Source organism: Kryptolebias marmoratus, linkage group LG17, assembly GCF_001649575.2.
Source record: "Kryptolebias marmoratus isolate JLee-2015 linkage group LG17, ASM164957v2, whole genome shotgun sequence".
Classification (NCBI taxonomy): Eukaryota; Metazoa; Chordata; class Actinopteri; order Cyprinodontiformes; family Rivulidae; genus Kryptolebias; species Kryptolebias marmoratus.
The window spans coordinates 25,817,993-25,839,857 of NC_051446.1; the positions used below are offsets into that span (position 1 = coordinate 25,817,993).

General features: G+C 37.7%; 3 protein-coding genes across 6 annotated transcripts in view; 1 reads left to right on the forward strand and 2 right to left on the reverse strand.

Moving 5' to 3' along the window:
• The window catches only part of LOC108245569 (gastrula zinc finger protein XlCGF26.1-like), a 5,594-nt gene extending 3,965 nt beyond the window's left edge, over positions 1-1,629 (reverse strand). The window contains exon 1 of the mRNA XM_017432598.2: positions 1,301-1,629. Coding sequence (XP_017288087.1) covers positions 1,301-1,352 — 52 coding nt within the window. The 5' untranslated portion in view covers positions 1,353-1,629. The remainder of the gene's footprint in view (positions 1-1,300) is intronic.
• Positions 1,630-2,344: 715 nt separating this feature from the next.
• On the reverse strand, positions 2,345-15,530 carry LOC108245591 (zinc finger protein OZF-like). Of its 4 annotated transcripts, none has more exons than XM_037980981.1 (3): positions 10,757-10,912; positions 8,996-9,581; positions 2,345-3,368 (listed from the first exon to the last, which is right to left on the reverse strand). In XM_037980981.1, the coding sequence occupies exons 1-3, from the start codon at positions 10,872-10,874 to the stop codon at positions 2,774-2,776; spliced, it is 1,299 nt and encodes a 432-aa protein (XP_037836909.1). In that variant the 5' UTR covers positions 10,875-10,912; the 3' UTR covers positions 2,345-2,773. The 4 variants fall into 4 exon arrangements, with proteins under 4 accessions (XP_037836909.1, XP_017288132.1, XP_037836908.1 ...); XM_037980980.1 differs by lacking the exons at positions 2,345-3,368; positions 8,996-9,581; positions 10,757-10,912 and adding exons at positions 7,760-8,995; positions 13,294-13,882; positions 15,223-15,530; XM_017432643.3 differs by lacking the exons at positions 8,996-9,581; positions 10,757-10,912 and adding an exon at positions 5,719-5,935 and having other exon boundaries at positions 2,345-3,957.
• A 1,053-nt stretch (positions 15,531-16,583) lies between these two features.
• On the forward strand, positions 16,584-21,183 carry LOC108245589 (gastrula zinc finger protein XlCGF57.1-like). The gene is made up of 2 exons (XM_017432635.3): positions 16,584-16,866; positions 18,499-21,183. The coding sequence occupies exons 1-2, from the start codon at positions 16,749-16,751 to the stop codon at positions 20,016-20,018; spliced, it is 1,638 nt and encodes a 545-aa protein (XP_017288124.1). The 5' UTR covers positions 16,584-16,748; the 3' UTR covers positions 20,019-21,183.
• Positions 21,184-21,865: the final 682 nt, after the last annotated feature.

The window sequence follows — 21,865 nt, forward strand, 5'->3', positions numbered from 1 at the left end:
AACGCGCTGCGGGTGACGTCACCGTTTCCGCGACAATGTTAGTGACGCATAAATTGCGCGACACATATCGATAATGAATTTTGTTGCCAACGCTTTAAATCATCGATTTTTATCGATTTTATCGATTCGTTGTTGCAGCCCTAGTGAAGATTATTTTAAAAAAATAGAAGCTGCTTTATTGGTGTACAGCCCTGGTATCACCAATCTTGGAAAATGTTCTTTCAATAATTTAATTTTGTGTAAAGTAAATAAATCATAGACATGCCACAAAACTATCCTTTTCCAACATTCCAGCTTCCTGGCAATAAGAGAGAATAAAAAATGAAAGGAATATAATTGTTGTTGTCAGTCACATTTGCCTTTTTTTCAACCTTACAGGTTGGAGTCTTTTTCTTCTGCTTCCACCAGAGATTTGAGAACAAAACCACGGATTACTTTGTTTTTAAAACAAAAAGTTACACAAAACATTTGACAAGAAATAAACCAGATCTGTGCAGCCAGCTTTGGGATGAAATTAACAGCTTGTTTGACACCGAGAACGGACACATGGTTAACTTTTCAAAGCTTGAACTCACAGGAAAATATCTTTAAGGACCTTATTTTCCTGATGAACAGCAGTGTGCCGCAGAGGGAGAGAGTACAGAGGAAGAGGATTATAATTGATGCAGTTAGAAACCTTAACCAGCCATGGTTTTATTGTTTTGGGAAAAACTTTACATCAAAAATAACAGTGAATAAGCATCGATTGGGAAAATGAGGGTTTAAACCCATAAAGCTCCTCCATCCGCCGTGCGTCATGACGCACAGGAAGAAGCTTACTGATGACGGTATTTTAATGAAAACAAGTAAATTTGTTTCATTCGACAAAGTTTGTTTATAACAGCTGAAAGGCGATTATGAAACCGACGCCAGGTGATAATTACCTGCGCCACAGTGAAGCTTCAATCTATCAGTTTCTTACAAAGATCTTTTTATTCATGTTTGATTTTTTAAGAACTGTTTCTGTTAAAATGTCTGAACTCTTGTTTAATGAACAGAAATTACCTCCGCATCGCTATGCTAAGCTAACAGTTAGCTTTTCCATGTGCATTTTTAAAACTTACCGGATGCTGCAATAAACAATCACTTTCTGCCCGTCAGCATAAGCTTACCAGCGAACTAATGTTATATACTTAACCTTTAAAAACGACTCACAGGTAAAAAAAAACAAAAACGCTATTATTAAGTTATTCTTAGCAACAGTATGCTAAGCTAACGGTTAGCCGCTTTGTCCTGTAGAAAAACCTGTAAATCATTTTACCTGTTTGGTTTAGAATAACACCCTCCAGCTGATGGACACAGACGGGTTCCATCTCTTCTGTCTTTACTAAAAACAGCCTTGTTGAAGATTACATTCTTCCTTCTCGGAATCTCTTTTTAACAGACTGCAGACTCGTTTGTTCGTGCCTCAAATTGAGGCTCTTTTGACATCAACCGCGCCTGAATCGATCAACACCTCCCGCTGCGGCCGGGTACATTTCTGCCACACTGGATCCATGGATGTGGAATAAAAAAGTTTTGTCATAAATAAGGCCATGCAGTGCTTTTTGGCTCACTCTGGAAACGATTTATTAACGCGGCGGCTGAGTTTTGAACAGGCATCCGCACGACCACCTTTATTAGCCGTCACCATAGCAACAGCGTCACCCATCTAAAGCACGTTCATGCTCGTTAACTATTTTAAGAACATATCACAGAAAATATATGAGTTTCTTAGACTGTTTAACGATTTCTTATCAAAACTAAATTTAAAAGAAAAACAAATAAAGATTTTATGTATTTTATCATTCAACACACCCGAAGCTTAAAAATAAAGCTGATCAAGTTACAAAATGTTTTATTTTTATTCAGCGTTTTTATTTGATTTCTCCTATTTGATTCTTTACATATTTCTACATACATTTTACAAAATTAAAACAGTCTATTGCAATATTTAAATATTCAGCATAAGTACTTTTCCTTTAATTTAACAGAATATAAATCACAACACCTAATGATGAACAGGTAAGAAGTCAGAGAAATTAAATAAGTATTAAACAGAAACAAGGTGTAAATTTTAAAGATGTTTACTTATAATTTGCAGCAGGAGTAAAATATTTAGCTTAACATATTACACCTGTCTGAGTCACAGCAGTGTGAAAAATCACACAGGAATCTAACCTTCACATCCTGAACACAGGAGGTCAAAGAAAAAGCTCTTATTTTCATGGGGGTTTACTTCAGTCTGTTTTTACTGACAGCTTGATTTGTGTCAGCACACGGTAAAATATACAAACTGATACAGAATGTAAAGATTTTAACAAGATATGGACGTCCAACTGATTTATTTATCAAAGTAACAAGCAGAGCAGTCAGCTCCGTTTGTGGGTTGTAAATTAAATCAGCACCTTCAGAATAAACACAGAAATACAGATCAGCCATTAATGTCACAAGCTTCTCTGAGTGAACTGTGAAAGGCAACAAGGCCCTTTTACCAAGATTTACATCCAGAAACAGAGCGGTCAAGACTTTCCTGATACTTCACAAAACATAAAAAACAAAAACTGAGCGGTTCTCTGATGGGGAGGTTATCAAAGCGTTCGGAGGACATTGCTTTAATGTGTGTGTTAACACAACGCCAAGGTGGAAAGACATCAACAGAGAGCTGAGCAGAAACCAATGAACTGAAGCAAATCTTTGACCACAAACTCCACACTCAGCTTGTGTAATCTGGAGCTGAAGATGTGCAACACAACTAAATGTTTTCTCCAAAAAAATCCCAATCAAAAGACTTTTCTCCTCTGTGACCCATCAAGTGTTTTTTGAAATTAAACTCCAGTCTAAACAGTTTGCCACAATCACTGCAACAAAAAGGCATTTTTCTTTTGTGGTCCATCATGTGTTCATTGAAATCAGTTTCCTGATTAAATTTTTCATCACAATATTCACACTCAAAAGTCTTTCCTGCTCTGTGACTTCTTATGTGACCCTTCAGCCCTGCCAGGCGAGCAAATTTCCGACCACAAATTCTACATTCAAACGGTTTCTCGCCTGTGTGAGTTTTCGTGTGACTTTTGAGTCCCGTCATGTGTCTAAATTTTTTGCCACAAATTTCACATTCAAAGGGCTTCTCTTCAATGTGGATTCTGAAATGACTTTTCAGCAACCACTTTAGTTTAAATTTTTTGCCACATATTCCACATTTAAAAGGTTTCTCTCCTGTGTGAATGCTAAAATGATACTTCAGCAGACAGTTAAGTTTGAATCTTTTACCACAAATTCTACATTCGAAAGGTTTCTCTCCTGTGTGGCCCCTGATGTGATTGATCAAACTTCCACATCCTTTGAATGTTTTACTACAGAAACTACAACTGAATGTTTTCCCTGCAGTTTGAGTCCTCTCGGTTCTCTTCGGGTCTTTCTGTTGCGTTCTTCCTTCAACTCGAACATCTTTACCAGCCTCAGACTCAGGATCTCCACTCGCCTTCAAACCACGGTTACTGACAGGTCCTGAGTCATCATCATCATCATCATCATGTCCAAACTCTGAGGAGTCTGAAGTCTTTTCATCACTATTTGATTGTAAATAACCATTTGGATCGTGGTTCCAGTCTGGTTCTGGTCCTCCACAGTCCTCTCCATCAGTTTCTGTTTTCATCTGTTCAGCTGAGCTGCAGGTTGGAGGTTCTGTCTCTCTGCTGTCTTCAGCTTTGATCTGATGAAGCTGGAATAACTCAGGTTTCTCCTCATCATCTTCACTCTTCACAGGAGTGAACAGAACCCCAGAGTACTCAGTCAGCTGCTCTTCCTCCTGGTTGATCCACACTTCCTCCTCTTCCTTCTTTATGTGGAGGGGTTCTGGGTCCTGCTGGTCCAGACCGGAGCTCCAAGGGACCTCTGTTTTAATCACCAACATCTGCTGGGCATCTGCAGGTAACACTGAAACACACGTCAAGAACAACTTTCAGTTCACATAAAGCTGTGCAGCAACTCAGGAGACTGTTCTGTGGAAAATCCCTCATTGTCTATCTGATGTAAAAGTAATAAATGTGTGAGTATGTCGTCTTTCAGCTTCCTTACACTTACACCTGATTTGAATCAATGGGTGATTAACAGGCTTCTGCAGAACATGAAGAGGTAATTGAAGTACTGAATCAGGTGTGTTGGAGCAGAGAAACAAGGAAAACATGCAGGATAGTGGCCCTGAGGACCAGGGTTGCCCACCCCTGTTATAGGGTCATCAAAAGTGGACAAACCTGATCTGTTTCATTAAGAAAAAAGTTGTGAAATTTCTCCTGGAGGACAGACAGGTATGTGCTCTGTGATTGGTGCTGTCAGGTTATTACACACCTGCAAAACCTCTTTTACCTTAACGAGTGGGATGCATGTCAGCCGACAGAGTGATGAAACTGGGATTTTATTAAAGCAGCACATTAACCTCGTAGTGCTCTGAAAGTGGCTGTGATTAAAATTAATCTTAATGGTAACATTTTCAGATTTATTTCACTTTGTGAAAAAAACTGAATGAGGAAAACTTAACAAAAAATTTGGTCATATTAAAAAAAAAGAAAAGGAAGTGAACAGATCAAATATCTCAAACAATGTAATTTTTCTCCATTCATGTGTAATGGCATGTTAGTTTTGGATAATTATGAATATATATTTTTCTTTTTAACTAAAATAAACATATCTGGAAGAAAAAAAATCAGAAACACATTTCAGACATCTATGATCTCCCAGGGTAATAGATTTAATTTTAGATGAATACAATGAAAGAAAGTTCCAGATAATTATTAAATATTTCCCCAAATTATTGTCCCTTTATGGTAAATATGCAAATATAAAATAACAAATACTTATATTTTAACTAGCCAAATTACAATTTAAGATGTAAGAAACTAGAATAATTACTTGTAACAATGTATATAGAGTATAAAGTATAAATTAAGAACTTGATGGGATGCCATTTTATCAGAAAACAGGTGAAATAAAACTGACTAATAACTACATTTTAGATTTCAGAAATTCATTCTTCTCCATGTAAAGATTATATTCTTGTTGTTCAATCTGGACAGAAAGAATGTCTTTGAAAATTTAGGAACATGATGTCATTTTTCTGTATTACAAATCTACTTAAGCCATTGAATGTTAAAACGGAAATTTAGATATTTTAAAATATTTTAAATTCAGCATTTCTTCATACAGTCTCAGTTTTGGAGATCTTGAAATGTAAACTTTACAAATATGAAGATTATTTTGGATCTCATTTTTATTTTAAATTGTAAGAATATTAGGTAAAGGTATTCTCTATAAACAGAGATATATTTCACAAAATACGTCAGCTTCAGTTATGAGTGAACAAACTATATAAACGCAGCTAAACAGAGATTTATTTATAGAAATGTGTAATTCTCTGCACTAGCAGGATGCTAAGCTAACAGTTAGCTGTTCTGCGGGCTTTCTAAAACTTTCCTGGTGCTCCACTGAACCCACATCATTTCGCCTTTTCCAGCCCGTGAATCACAAGAACCACAGGGGAGCGATGTTAGAAACGAAGCTAAAAGAAAACGATTTATACAAACAGGTATAAAGCCCCTCTATTCAGGAGAAAGTTATTCTTAGCAGCTCTATGCTAAGCTAACAGTTAGCTGTTTTGTCCCGGCTGTATAAAAACTCCTCATTAAATCTGATTCTTCTTACCTGTTCGGTTCAGACCAACATCCTCCTGCTGATGGACACAGACAGCTTTCATCTCCACTTTCTTCTCTAGAAGCAGGCTTTCAGTCCTGCTCTGATGAAGATGATCCACTTCGTTCATGGTTTGTTCTCTTTAAAAACAAGATGGAGGCTCGTTGGACACCGACCCTGCCTGATAATCAACACCGATCACCTCACACTACAGCCGGATACATTTCTGTCACACTGGATCCATAAATATAGAAAAGGTTGTTTCCTAAAAAGCAAAGCCCCTAAATGTTTTTCATTTTGTTTCGGAAACCATTTAAAACACCGCAGCAGAGTTTAAAACAGGCATCCGCACGGCCACCTTTATTATCTGTCACCATAACAACAGCGTCACCAATTTAAAAACAGCATTATAGTCTATTAATAGTTGTAAAAATACATTTTTTTAATGTTTTAGTTTAATATACATTTTATTTATTTCTGATTAGTTTGTAAATAAAAAATAATCAAAACAAATTGTAAAAGTGTATATATTTTTCTTTTATTTAGTTCTAAAGCTTTAAAAAATGAAGTTACAAAAGGTTTTTTTAATTTTTTATTTTGTTTAGTGTTTAGTACTTTTGTTTTAATGTCTCTTGTTTCTTTACATAGTTTAAAATACCTTTTACAAAATTGAAAATTTCCTCTTCTAATGCAAATCATTCAGCTTTTAGCATCAGTTGTTATTTTATTGTTTCATTTAATCTAACAGAATATATTTTTAAACATATCATCAGCTGACAGCAATGAACAGTTAGGCAATGATTGTTACATTTTTAAATTATAACAATAGTTATTCAGAAAAGTTATACTAAGAAACAACTAAAAACATGTGCAGGAGTAAAACATGATCTGGTTTGACCTGATGTAACTTTCTCTTTGTTACCAAACTGTCTCCAAATATTTACAGCTCAGTTTGTTTACATAACAGTGATATTTTTATTTATTTTCCTTTTTCAGTCTTACCTCAGTTTGTTCATCCATCTGTAGAAAGGTTGACTTTTTTCCATCCATAAAAAAATAAACTATTTTTCTTGGTAAGTCTCTGTCTGTAATTGTATTTCAACTAAATACATACCTTTTTTCTTTTTTAGGAAATAAAATAATAAAATCTTCAGCGGTTGTTTGTCGCCCCCTGCTGACCAGTTTGTGCTGTTCTTGAATTTTAAAGGCAAATCATGAATGGCTTTAATAATCTGTTAAAAAGTGACAGCAATCATTCAGACACTGCTCAGTTTCTGTAAAAATCATCATTATTTATTTAAGACACAAACACTTCCTCCCTCCCCCCATGCTTCTGGAAACAACCACCATGCTAATTTGATATTTCACATTTCAGACGATGTTAAAGGAATCAGCATCTATTCTGACTACAGTATTTATCAGGCTACGTGTGTATAAAACATAAATGTTGGATGACAACAACAGGAAGTATTACATAGTCTCATTAAACATAATGGGGAATGTTTATCTCCATTCTGTCATATAAAGATGACTTCTGAAACAAAGAATACTCTTCTGTGAAATCAACCACATAACTTCATTTCTTACAAAACATTTCTGGGCTTTTTCATCACAATTAAAACAAAAGAAAGCTTCAGGAAGATGAACAGAAAACTACAGTCATGGTAAAAAGGAAATTCATCCTTTTTCAGTTCTAAGATTTTACACAGAAAATCAGAAATACTTTATTAATCCTCAGAGGGAAATTCAGATTTTGAAAGAAGTCCCTGATAAAAGAAAACAACCAGGTCGGGTTAAAGCAGGTTAACAACAAGATAAAACCAAGGATAAGAATCAGATACAGTAATTAATACGATGTAAATAATAATTTCCAACACATCTCTGAATACAACAGAATGAAGTGTAAACAGTTACCCATCCTTATTGAAAGGTTTGATGGTTGCACAGGAAGGATTTTCTGTCTCAGCTGTGCAGCGTTTCTGGATCAGCCTGTTGCTGAAGGAGCTCCCCATGTTGAGGGTGGGAAGGACAGTTCAACACTGTCTTTGTTTTGGACAGTGTCCTCCTGTCCATAACCACTGTCAGAGAGTCCAGTTGTTTACCCACAACATGGCCGACCTCTCTGATGATCTTACTGAGTCTGTTTGCTCCAGCTGCTGCCCCAGCTGACAACAGATAATACCTGATCTAAAAAATGATCCAACCTCAAGTGAAAAAACCCAACAGATTCCACTGCCGTCATTTAGAAAACAAAATGTTAAATCAGTGAGTGAAAACTCCTGATCCGATGTATTGATTAACTGATCAGCATCAATGGGACCTTTAGAAAAGCAGCTGGTTCTAATGTTTTGGAGCATCCAGGTGTGTGTTAACACAACGCCAGGGCGGAAAGACATCAGCAACACTCAGTTTCTGTCTTCTGGAGCTGAAGATGTGCAACAACTAAATGTTTTCCCCAAAAAAATCCCAATCTAAAGACTTTTCTCCTCTGTGACCCATCAAGTGTTTTTTGAAATTAAACTCCAGTCTAAACAGTTTGCCACAATCACTGCAACAAAAAGGCATTTTTCTTTTGTGGTCCATCATGTGTTTATTAAATTTAGTTTTGTGACTGAACTTTTCATCACAATATTCACACTCAAAAGTTTTTTCTAACGTGTGAACCCTCATGTGACCCTCCAGCTTAGCCAGGTGTGCAAATCTACTACTGCAGATTTGACATTCAAACGGTTTTTCTCCTGTGTGAGTCAATGTGTGCTTTTTCAGCCCTCTTAAGTGTCTAAATTTGTTACCACAAATTCCACATTCGAAAGGCTTCTCTCCTGTGTGAATGCTAAAATGATACTTTAGCAGACAGTTATGTCTAAATCTTTTACCACAAACTCTACATTCAAACGGTTTCTCTCCTGTGTGAGTCTGTGTGTGCCTTTTCAGACCTGTTGGGTGTCTAAATTTCTTACCACAGATTCCACATTCAAAGGGTTTCTCACCTGTGTGGATGGTAAAATGATACTTTAGCTGACAGTTGAAGCTAAATCTTTTACCACAGATTCTACATTCAAAAAGTTTCTCTCCATTGTGGAATCTGATATGACTCCTCAGCAACCACTTTAGTTTAAATTTTTTGCCACAAATTCCACACTCAAAAGGTTTCTCCCCTGTGTGGACTCTTGCATGATACTTCAGCAGACAGTTAAGTCTGAATTTTTTACCACAAGTTCCACACTCAAAAGGTTTTTCTCCTTTGTGACCTCTAACATGATATTTCAGACTTCCACAGCTTTTGAATGTTTTACTACAGAAACTACAACTGAATGTTTTCCCTGCAGTTTGAGTCCTCTCGGTTCTCTTCGGGTCTTTCTGTTGCGTTCTTCCTTCAACTCGAACATCTTTACCAGCCTCAGACTCAGGATCTCCACTCGCCTTCAAACCACGGTTACTGACAGGTCCTGAGTCATCATCATCATCATCATGTCCAAACTCTGAGGAGTCTGAAGTCTTTTCATCACTATTTGATTGTAAATAACCATTTGGATCGTGGTTCCAGTCTGGTTCTGGTCCTCCACAGTCCTCTCCATCAGTTTCTGTTTTCATCTGTTCAGCTGAGCTGCAGGTTGGAGGTTCTGTCTCTCTGCTGTCTTCAGCTTTGATCTGATGAAGCTGGAATAACTCAGGTTTCTCCTCATCATCTTCACTCTTCACAGGAGTGAACAGAACCCCAGAGTACTCAGTCAGCTGCTCTTCCTCCTGGTTGATCCACACTTCCTCCTCTTCCTTCTTTATGTGGAGGGGTTCTGGGTCCTGCTGGTCCAGACCGGAGCTCCAAGGGACCTCTGTTTTAATCACCAACATCTGCTGGGCATCTGCAGGTAACACTGAAACACACGTCAAGAACAACTTTCAGTTCACATAAAGCTGTGCAGCAACTCAGGAGACTGTTCTGTGGAAAATCAATCATATTTGCTTTTAATGTAGAAATGCACTGATTTAACTGTTATTCTTTTTTCTCAAAATATAAGTTATGGTGTAAAAATGATGGTTCTACTGCTACACCAACCGTCATGAAGAATGACTGTAAGGTATAAACAGTATATTTGTAATTATCATAAGAAAACAAGCTTTTCTAAGTAGAAAATAAAAATATTAACTTGCCATCTGAAGAAAACAATCAATTTTCTGCTAAGATAACTGAAATACTTTTTTATTTGGCTGGAGGTACTGAATTATGAATTTCTGTTTTACAGTTTCAGTCTAAACATTAAACATTTTAACAAAAATTTGGATCAATTTTAAATATTTCAAATTCAGTTTTCCTAAATACAGTCTTAGCTTTGGAGACCTTGAAATGTAAATTATATTAACATGGAGATTATTTTTGGTCTTGTTTCTATTCTAACTTGTAAGAATATCAACCCGACAAGAAGGAAAGAAATGATCTAAAAACAGAGATATGAATGTGGTTTGTTTTTATGATACGACAGAGAGCTGTTTATACTGAAACAATTCATTTATAAATAATTTGCAAAACAGATCATCTTGTAAAATTTTGATAAATGAGCTTGAACTGGATCATTCTGGATCTGTAAATTTCCAGTGATGGGTGAATATGAACAACACTGAATTTAATCTAAAATGATTTAGTTCAAAGAACTGGTTGATCTGCTGGATTCAGATGTTTAAGTTTCCTGATGTGCATCAAGAATAGACAACATACGTTACCTTTGGTTTTTAGTAAAACAAACTATATAAACAGCGTTGTAGTAAGAATGCTTTGCTAAGCTAACTGTTATCTGGTCTGTTTGTTAAACCTGCTTCACTAAACCCCCATCGTTTTTCCTTTTTCAGCCCATCAATCACAGGCTCAACAGCGAACTAATGTTGAAAACTAAACACTCTAAAAATGGATTCAGACAAACAGAAATAAAAACGCATTTCCTATAAGAATGCTAACAGTTAGCCGTTTGTCTTAGCAGTGCTATGCTAAGCTAACAGTTAGCCTTTTAGTCCCGGCTGTATAAATACTCCTCACTAAATCTGTGATTCTTCTTACCTGTTCGGTTCAGACCAACATCCTCCTGCTGATGGACACCGACAGTTTTCATCTCCACGTTCTTCTCTAGAAGCAGACTTTCAGTCCTGTTCTGATAAAGATGATCCACTTCGTTCATGTTTTGTTTTCTTTTAAACAAAATGGAGGCTCGTTTGACACGGACCCTGCCTGATGATCAACACCGATCACCTCACACTGCAGCCGGGTATATTTCTGTCATACTGGATTAAAGGAATCTGGAATAAGATGGTTTCCTATAAATAAGGCCCTGGGATGATTTTTAGTTTATTTAGAAAAGGTTTAATAACGCGGCGGCAGAATTTCAAACAGGCAGCTGCACGGCCACCTTCGTTGTCCGTCACCATAGCAACAGCGTCACCTTACCAAAAAGCGTTGTAGTCTATTTATAAAATGTTAAAATTACATTTAAGAAACTGCATTTCAGTTTATTTCTGATCACAATTTTCAGATAAAAAACATTTATAAACTGTAAAGGTTTATGTAATTTGTTCCTTTTAACAACTTTATACCTTAAAAACTCATCAAAAACAATAAAACAAACATATACGTTGTTTTTTTTTCAGTATTTATTATGATTTCTTTTTGTTTCTTTACTTATTTCACATATGCAATCACATTTTCAACAAAAAAAAATCTGATACAAATTATTAACTTTTAGCATAAGATGTTATTTTTTTGTTCCCTTTGCTTTACCAGAATATATTATTGTATTATTGACCGTCACCCAACAGATGACATTAATAGACTGTTAGGCTTTTTTTTTTTTTTTTAATAATAGTAGGTCAGAAATGTTTAGGAGAAAATTAGACTGTGAAATGCATTAGTTTTTTATGGTAACTAAAAATCTGTAGCCAGATTAAAACATTATCTGGTTTGACTCATTACAACCGTCTCTTAATTACAGAAATGTTTCAAAATGTTTACAGCTCAAATCTTTGCAAAACACAGTTTATATATAGTTTTTTCTTATTTAAATAATATCAGTCTGTTCATCCATCTTTAGGTAAAACAAAATAAAATAAAACAAAAATTGTCTTCAGGAAGATGAACTGAAAAATACAGTCATGGTGAAAGGAAAGTCCTCTCTCTTACAGACATAAAAAAACTGATCTGGTCTTTATCAGGTTCTAAAATTATTCAAATCTGACCTCAAGTGAACAAAAACACCCAACAGATTCCACCATGTCAACATTTATTAAAACAAGACAAAATAAAGAAGAATGGGTTCCAGCCTCAGGGTCTCAGAGGTTCAGGATCAGGAGGTTCTGCTGCTCTGGAGCTAAAGGTGAGTGTTAACACAACGCCAGGCTGGAAAGACATCAGCAATGACCTCAGAGAAGCAGCTGCTGCTGCCCATCAATCTGGGTAGGGTCAAAGGTCATTTCCAAACTATCTGGAGTCCATCGTTCTACAGAGAGAAATATTTAAGACAGCTGCTAATCTTCACAGGAGTGGCAGCAGATTCACCCCAAAGGTCAGACTATGCAATGATTACCCACAATGCACTGCAGCAAGCAGCTACTCCCAGCTGTCAGCACGGTGGTGGAGGGCTGATGGGTTGGGTTGATTCTGGAGTCAGATGTGAGGCCATCTGTCCAACAAACAGGACAATGATCCCAAACACAGCAGAACAGTCCAGAACCAGAACCAGAACCTCAGAGAGCTGAGCAGAAACCAATTAGCTGAAGCAAATCTTTGACCACAAACTCCACATTCAGCTTGTGTCTTCTGGAGCTGAAGATGTGCAACACAACTAAATGTTTTCTCCAAAAAAATCCCAATCTAAAGACTTTTCTCCTCTGTGACCCATCAAGTGTTTTTTGAAATTAAACTCCAGTCTAAACAATTTGCCACAATCACTGCAGCAAAAAGGCATTTTTCTTTTGTGGTCCATCATGTGTTCATTAAATTTACTTTTGTGACTGAATTTTTCATCACAATATTCACACTCAAATGTTTTTTCTAACGTGTGAATCTTCATGTGACCCTTCAGCCCTGCCAGGTGTGCAAATCTTCTACTGCAGATTTGACATTCAAACGGTTTCTCTTTTGTGTGAGTTTTTGTGTGACTTTTCAGCCCTGTCAGTTGTCTAAATTTTCTACCACAGATTCCACATTCAAAGGGCTTCTCTCCAGTGTGAATTCTGAAATGATTCCTCAGCACCCACTTTATTTTGAATTTTTTGCCACAAATTCTACATTCAAATGGTTTCTCTCCTGTGTGAGTTTTCATGTGACTTTTTAATCCTGTCATGTGTCTAAATTTTCTACTACAGAGTCCACATTCAAAAGGTTTCTCTTCAATGTGGATTCTGAAATGACTCCTCAGCAACCACTTTAGTTTAAATTTTTTACCACACACTCCACACTCAAAAGGTTTCTCTCCTGTGTGGATTCTTAAATGATACTTCAGCAGACAGTTAAGTTTAAATCTTTTACAACAAATTCCACATTCAAATTGATTTTCTTCTCTGTGTTCCCTGATGTGACTAGCCAGACTACCACAGTCTTTAAATGTTTTACTACAGAAACTACAACTGAATGTTTTCCCTGCAGTTTGAGTCCTCTCGGTTCTCTTCGGGTCTTTCTGTTGCGTTCTTCCTTCAACTCGAACATCTTTACCAGCCTCAGACTCAGGATCTCCACTCGCCTTCAAACCACGGTTACTGACAGGTCCTGAGTCATCATCATCATCATCATCATGTCCAAACTCTGAGGAGTCTGAAGTCTTTTCATCACTATTTGATTGTAAATAACCATTTGGATCGTGGTTCCAGTCTGGTTCTGGTCCTCCACAGTCCTCTCCATCAGTTTCTGTTTTCATCTGTTCAGCTGAGCTGCAGGTTGGAGGTTCTGTCTCTCTGCTGTCTTCAGCTTTGATCTGATGAAGCTGGAATAACTCAGGTTTCTCCTCATCATCTTCACTCTTCACAGGAGTGAACAGAACCCCAGAGTACTCAGTCAGCTGCTCTTCCTCCTGGTTGATCCACACTTCCTCCTCTTCCTTCTTTATGTGGAGGGGTTCTGGGTCCTGCTGGTCCAGACCGGAGCTCCAAGGGACCTCTGTTTTAATCACCAACATCTGCTGGGCATCTGCAGGTAACACTGAAACACACGTCAAGAACAACTTTCAGTTCACATAAAGCTGTGCAGCAACTCAGGAGACTGTTCTGTGGAAAATCAATCATATTTGCTTTAAATGTAGAAATGCACTGATGACTGTAACAACGTTTTTGTGTCATCTGTGTACAAATAAATTTAAACTACAGTAAAGAATGAAAAGGAGATGGGTCAGTGCTTTATTTAAAGTTGAGTACCAGGCTGGTAAAAGCTACATTATCACAAACTAGAGAAATGTGAAGTTAAGCTGCCGTTACTGATCCGATTCAACATGGCCACCGTTATTAGCACTAATATTCAGGGTGTTTAGATCTAAACTAACATAGATTGGGACTACTATGTTTGTGTGGAACAATGTGATACATGCACAGCTGTCTAAAACATAATGTCAGTCCAGCAAAAGACAAGGAGTGTTTATTATAAATAAATATCTGTAAAAAGCCTGATTTAGTTAAACTTAAAATGGTTCAGTAGTTTTAGTCTATAGATCCAATCAGACAGTCTGGTCATTATTAAAGGTTCTTTGCTAACTGCTCTAACATGCATGGTAATAAAGTTGTTGTTAAAGAGGTTTTTGCTGAAGGACAGGTTATTAAACAAACAAATCACTCAAACTGGACCCAAATTTCACTAATTTCTTTTCAACAATCGAATCAAACTCCTCCCAACCCCCCACAGGGTACACGTCGTTTTCTGATTTCTTGTTCGAGAACAACACATTGACCAACTTCTCTTTTTTTAACTGTTTGAGTCAACTCTGTTAGTCTGTTAGCAAAATATCCTTCAAACCTTTGGGCAGATTTAAATAATTAAGTAATTATTAATTGTGCATCCACAACTGATTACAGTTTGGAGTCATCCAATTAAAGATGGTCACAACAGCTAATCGATGACAGCGTAAATAAAAATCCATATATCTCAGTGAATATTACAGATTGAGCTCATATTTGCTGTGGTAGTAGCTGACAGTCATGACACTTCCATATCGCGAAAGATCACGTGACATGTCGCAATATCGCGAGAGGTCGCTCAGAACGTTAATTTCAAGGGTTGACATAAACAAACAACAACAGCTACTACTGTTGTTTCTCAACTTGAGATCAGCTCAGTCTAAAACTCTGGCATGAACGGTGGCAGGAAATATGAAGAAACGATAGGCCATTATGCCATCATGCCATTATTTTTAGTCATGTTCATCTTAGCCTAGCTACGCTATCAGTTAACTGGTTAGCTTAGCAGCGCGATGCTAACTGTCGTTTAGTGTAGCGGCGCTATGCTAAGCTAACGGTTATAGAGAAACTCCTTAAATCCGTGATTCTTCTTACCAGATGTTTGGTTTAGACCTACGTCTTCCTGCTGATGGACACAGACAGCTTTCATCTCCACATCTGTCTCTAAAATAAGACTTCCAGTCTTGTCCTGATGAAGATAATCCATTTCGTTTATAATGAAGCGGTTCTCTTGAAATTAACTAATCTTGGGCAGAATCGCTCAGAGCAGTTCGTTTTATTCCTGTCGGACTGGATCATATAATTTGATGCTTTTTACAGCCTACTGACTGGACGTATGACTGCATTATAGGAGCTGGATGCAAACAGACGAAGCTCTGAATGTGCCAAATCCACTCTTTTGGGTAAAATATTTATTTAACGTGACTGTCGTGTTTTGATCAGGCACCTACACAGACACCTTTACTCATCATCACAATCGGGACATGTCTGTCTTCATCTTCAGGTTGGTGAAGGAGGCTGAAAACTGACAGCTGCACAAATACAGCATTTTAGGTAGGCAGGTCATTTAAGCACAAGTTTTTTATTTCCAATCATGAAACTAGAGAGGGGACACTTTAACAGACAACAAAAACTGATACATCCTGTTAAAATATGTGCCCCTGTCTATTAAAAATGAAGCCACACAATAATCTTTATTTAAAAAAACACATCAGACCTGTGATTATCAAGTATGAAGAGGTTCCTTCATCATAAACTACAGATTTTATCTGGGCATCTGATACAATCTGTTCCCCCTGTCAAAAGAAAAACAAGTCACAGTAACATCATGTCCACTAACTCCAGGAAGTTTGAACTTCTTCCCTTTCCTGACAGAAACCATTTCAGGGAGAACTACCCTGTTATTGCAAGGAATTGTGTATATTTTTAGACATGACCCTTACGTGGCTCCGTAATATACACAGAGGTCAGATAATAACATTTTAAATATCTCAAAACTAGAGAAATAATTATTCTCCGGTGTTGTTTCGAACTGTGTTCCCCCGCCAAGATGCGTTTCCGTTTCTGTGGATTTTAAGCTATCAGGGTGTGTTCTCCCTGCTAAAATATATATATAAAAAATAGAGTAGAAGAATAAAAAATATGTAACATGAGGTAACGGGTCAGTTGTGTGTATGTGACAAATGTGAGAGCTGATTTTCCGTCTGAACTCTGTGGAAACTATCTTCAGTGGTGATATTCAGTCATCCAGGATGTGTTTCTTGTGCTACAACGGAGGAAAAAATATATTGTTTTTAGTGTTTTTCCTAAGTTAGATTGCTAAAAGAAGCAGAAGTTAAGGGGAAACGGAGCGAAGCTGGTGGGGAACAAAACTCGACACAACATCAACACGGACGCGACAGTTCAGAGAACAAATGTGTCCGTGTAGATGCCTGATCAAAAAAAAAAGAGAAAAGACGTCAACGGATGATTTTAAAAAGCAGCCGGGGTGTGTCCATGTGTGGATCCACTGTCCGGATTCTGCACCAGATCCATGGATCCACCCAGTCAGGCGGAGGTGGGGTGATCGGTTCTGCTCAGGCCTGGTTTGTCCCAAACGTTCATTTTAAAGAGAACAAACCATGAACGAAGTGGATCATCTTCATCAGAACAGGACTGAAAGTCTGCTTCTAGAGAAGAAAGTGGAGATGAAAGCTGTCTGTGTCCATCAGCAGCAGGATGTTGGTCTGAACCGAACAGGTAAGAAGAATCAGATTTAATGAGGAGTTTTTATACATCCGGCACAAAACGGCTAACTGTTAGCTTAGCATAGCTTCTCAGATAAACATTAATTTATTTAGAGTTTCTTAGATTGTCTTCTTTTGGGTCGGTTCGGTAATAATGGACTCAACATTACATAACACTGAGCTACAGGAGGCAGGAAGTCCCAGAAACATTCAAATCCTGTTGAAAGTGATGTGCATTTAATGAAAAACAAATCAAAACAAATGAAATCAAATCAGCAGAATCAGATTTCAGTTCTGAAGGAGCAGCTGGGTTTAAATGATCTTATCTAATTTACATGTTTTAATGTAAAAAGTAAGAAAATGCAACACAAACAACCTTTTACAATCCACTTTAAATGTTTTTTTTAGAAACTGAACCTCTTGTTTAGTTTCTGGTTAATAAATATTGATCATTCTGCTTTTATTGATTATCTGAGGTCTATTTATCTTTATATTACATTTTATTTTGCCCCCATCTGTAAAATTTCAGCCCTAAAAAGAAAATGTTCTCACCTGTTATTTTTACTTTGCTGTTTTTCTTTAGAGACTTCAAAATAAAAGCAGAATTTTGGGTGTATTTGTGTTAAAGCTGTGCTGTTTGTGAGCGACAGCTGTGACATCAGAACAAAAATCTGATCTTTATTGAAATTCATCTCCTTTTTTTAAAGGTTTACAAAGCTAAATATTATTATTTTTTTCCTCAGAGTTGTTTAAATGTGAAAACACGTGTAATCATATTATAATACAGTCTGAACAGCTTCTAATATGTGAAGAACCCAGAATAATAATCCATAATGTTGTCTGAATTAAATGAAAATAAAGAAAATGCAGATGTGTAGGAAATCAACAGACGTGTGCAGAAATGTAGTTTTTATACATCTGTGAACCTGATTGTTGTATAAATACCTCAAACTTTTGGTGCCTGAAAAAACCACTAACTTTAAAACCCAGGTTGAACAAAAGCTTTATATTTATATTAAAAGACTGAAGTTTACTGATGTAAGAAAGAGAAGCTGAGTTTCTTCTAAATAGTTTTTTTTCCTGCAGTTTGAGAAGCTGCAGCTGATATTTTACTCTGTTTTTAAAAGTTAGTTTCCTGAAGAGTAAAAACAGAGAAATATTTCTGTTTTTTGACGATCTTCTGTTTGTTTCAACTCCTCAGAGTTAAATGAATCCAGCCTAGGCTAATAATTAGCCAAATGAGGGCCAGTTGTTTATTGTTTTTCTGGCCATAAAATCAACTTAATGCTGTTAAGCTAATAATAAGCCTCTGCTCTTCTATGAAACTGTTTGTTTAGTTGTTTAGTTTTCTCAGCCAAATCCTCCGTGTTACTGCATGCAGAGCATATAGATCGTTTTTACGTAACAGTTCTAAATATTTAACATATTCAAAGCTCAAACTACAAGAATTCCAGTTTCTGTGACTCACAGGAAGAAGCTGAGAAAATGATGTTGACTGAAGACAGAAAGTGGCTTTAATATAAGACCAGAGTTACATAAATGATGTAAAACTGTTTTCTGTCCAAATAAATCTGGTTTAAAGTCTCCTCCTTCAGACATTGATGAGATGTTTAGTTTAACATCTGAACCTGTGTGTGTCCTGCAGATGTTCAGCAGATGTTGGTGGTTAAAGAAGAGGTTTCTCCTGAATGGAGCTCCGGTCTGGACCAGCAGGACCCAGAACCCTTCTACATAAAGGAGGAAGAGGAGGAAGTGTGGAGCAGTCAGGAGGAAGAGGAGACTGAGATCAAGTTCCCTTTTACTGTTATTGTAAAGAATGAAGATGATGAAGAGGAGCACCGGTATTTACACTTTCAGAGGCAAACTGAAGGCAGCAGAGAGGCAGAACCTCCCAGCAGCAGCTTCATTCAGTCAATCAAGACAGAAACTGATGGAGAGGACTGTGGAGGACCAGAACCAGACCAGAACCACGGTCCAACATGTTACTTTCAGATAAATCCCGATGCAAAGGCTTCAGACTCCTCTGAGACTGAAGTCACTGATGAAGATGATGATGGTTTTGGGCAGGAACTGCTGCCAGACTTCGGAGCTGAATTTGAAAGAGACAAATGTTTTCCTGGGATGGAAGCGCTCGAGTCCGATGGAAACGGTAAACAGGGTGACGCTGCCAAGGCAACCTTCAGCTGCTTTGAGTGCGACAAACAATATTTCTACAAACAGTCTCTTCATCGACACATGAAATGTCATTCCACCAGTTTGGGTAAAACAAAGGAAGATGAAGAATCCCACACGGACGGCAAGAAGAAAAAGAAAACCTTCATTTGTGACGTCTGTGGACAAAAGTTTAACCAAAGGACGAATCTTAGCACACACAGGAGAGTCCACACCGGGGAGAGACCGTACAAATGTGACGAATGTGGCAAAAGATTCACCCAGAGAGGAAATTTACGAAACCATAGGAGGATTCACACGGGAGAGAAGCCGTTCATATGTGACTTCTGTGGTGAGAGATTCAGGAATCAGGGGATTCTGCAGGCACACGTGAAGGTCCACACAGGAGAAAAACCATTTGTTTGTGATGTTTGTGGCAGGAAATTCAGCCGGAAGGTACATTTTAATACACACATGAGAGTCCACACAGGAGAGAGGCCCTTCGGCTGTGGGGTGTGTGGCAAAGAGTTCAGCCATAAGACCCATTTTCAGGAACACATAAGAGTTCACACAGGAGAAAAACCCTTCTCCTGTGGTGCTTGTGGAAAAAGATTTGGACTTCAGTGTAATCTAAAGAGACACATGAGGGTCCACACCGGAGAGAAGCCCTTCGGCTGTGGCGAATGTGGTAAAACATTTAGCTGCAACTCGCACCGTAAAAGGCACATGAAGACTCACACGGGGGAGAAATCCTTCGCTTGTGACGTTTGTGGTGAAAGATTCTCCAGTCCGGGAGTTCTGAAGAGCCACGTGAGAGTCCACGCCGGAGGGAAGCCGTTCGGCTGCGACGTCTGCGGTAAAACCTTCACGCAGAATTCCACGCTCAAAAGACACGCAGTCGTCCACACGGGGGAGAAACCTTTCAGCTGCGACATTTGTGGTGGAAGATTCTCTCAACAGGCCAATCTGAAGAGCCACATGAAAATCCACTCACCGGACGTAAATAAAGAATAAAGTTGGACATTTTCAGCATATTTATGTGTAAAGATACACATCCTTCTATGTATCAGTGTTTCAGTAAATTAATGAAGTTATGTGGATTAAAGGAGCAATAATTAAGATGTATGTAGTAGTTTATGGTGATAAATGTCTTCCTTTAGCCCGAGTCCACAGCAGCTCTGCCAGGTTAGATCCTGCTGTCTTCCTCTCTGAGTTTAGATGGAATGAACTAAAGTTAAAAAACTTTCCACATGCAGTGACTTCTGACTGTTAGCTGAAATCATTTTTTGTTGTTTCACCTAAATCCATGGAGGTGGCTGCACCAAATGATTCTGTTAGTAGAACCTTTCAGGTGTTTATTCCCTCAAATATAAGCTGTTTATATGTGCATTGTTCTGTTGCTGTAACAGTGATATTCATGTCTTTATTTCCTTTTATATTTGTGATTTTCTTATCTGTAGAAAGTCAACAGACATATTTATCACTCATCGTAATTTACATGAATATAAGAAGTTATAAAACATTTTCTGTTATCTTAATAAAGCTTCAAACGTCTGAATTAATTTAACTCTGAGTTTGTTTTCAGCTAACAGCTCTTTGAGAATCAAACTGAATACAGATCGTGTCTCAGAGCCTGAAAATGGTTTCAGGTTTCTGTTCTGTGTTCTCTGCTTCATCCTGCAGGTTCAGGAGCTGTTTTCTGTTTGAAAACGGTCTTCAGAAAATGTTCAGGAACAAAGACAAAAACAGCAAAAATCAGCCAAAGTCCAGAGAAAACCTCTGAAAGACGTTCAGGAGAACTGTTGAGTTTTCAGCCAGCCGAACAGGACGGTTCTGTAAAAACGCTGCAGGATGTGGATCCTGGCAGGAGATCCGTTTTTATCTCCTCGTCTCAGCCGAGCTGCGAACAACGAGCTTTTAATTAGAATTACTGCATCTATTTAATTCTCGGAGCTGAGAGGGTTTGTGTGGCAGCTGGTCTTCAGGGTTTCTTCGCGGACAGATTGCGGTTCCTGCTGGGTGGCAGAACAGAGGAACAGAACCTCATCTCTGAGCGCCATCTGTGCCGGCAGAGAACCTGCTGAAAAACAAACTCAGTCATTTTACATTTTCAGGCAACAATTAGTCCTGAGGAACATGAAAAGAAGTGTTGTTCTTTACAGCAGACTGAGTTCAGTGTGTGTGTGTGTGTGTGTGTGTGTGTGTGTCTCAGCAGCTACATGTGCTGAGGGGAAATAATCCCCCCCCCCCAAAAAAAAAAAAAAAAATCCTCACCAGCAGGAATAAATCCTGTTAACAGTGAAAAAAATACAAACAAAGAGTCAAAAATCTTCTCTAACAAACGAGGAGAGAAAATGTTGGATCAGGACGATCCTGCAGAGGAAACGGACTCAGGAAGGAAGACCGTCTGTCTGAACCAGAGGGGGTCTGAGGGGGTCTGAGGGGGGCAGGAAGACAAAAATCAAACATTTCATGGCTTTTAGCTGCATGGATTGAGTTTTATTCTTTACTCTTAAAATAAACTGTTTTGCTGAAAACCAATTTAAAATTTATCATAAACAAACAAACAAAAAAAATTACAAAGAACCACAAAATAAATAAAATAGATCAGCTTTCACCTCCAGTATGATGGTCTCTTTAAGGTTGATTTCTTTCTGATGACTGATAATTTATTGATCCTTTGCAGGAAACAAGTTGTTTATATATACCAGTTTTAAAGTCCCTACACTGGCTCCCTGTAGCTCAAAGAATAGACTTTAAAATACTGTTGTTAGTTTATAAATCACTGAACGGTTTAGCACCACAATACATTAAAGATCTGTTATCGCTGTACCAACCGTCTAGACCCCTCAGATCTTCTG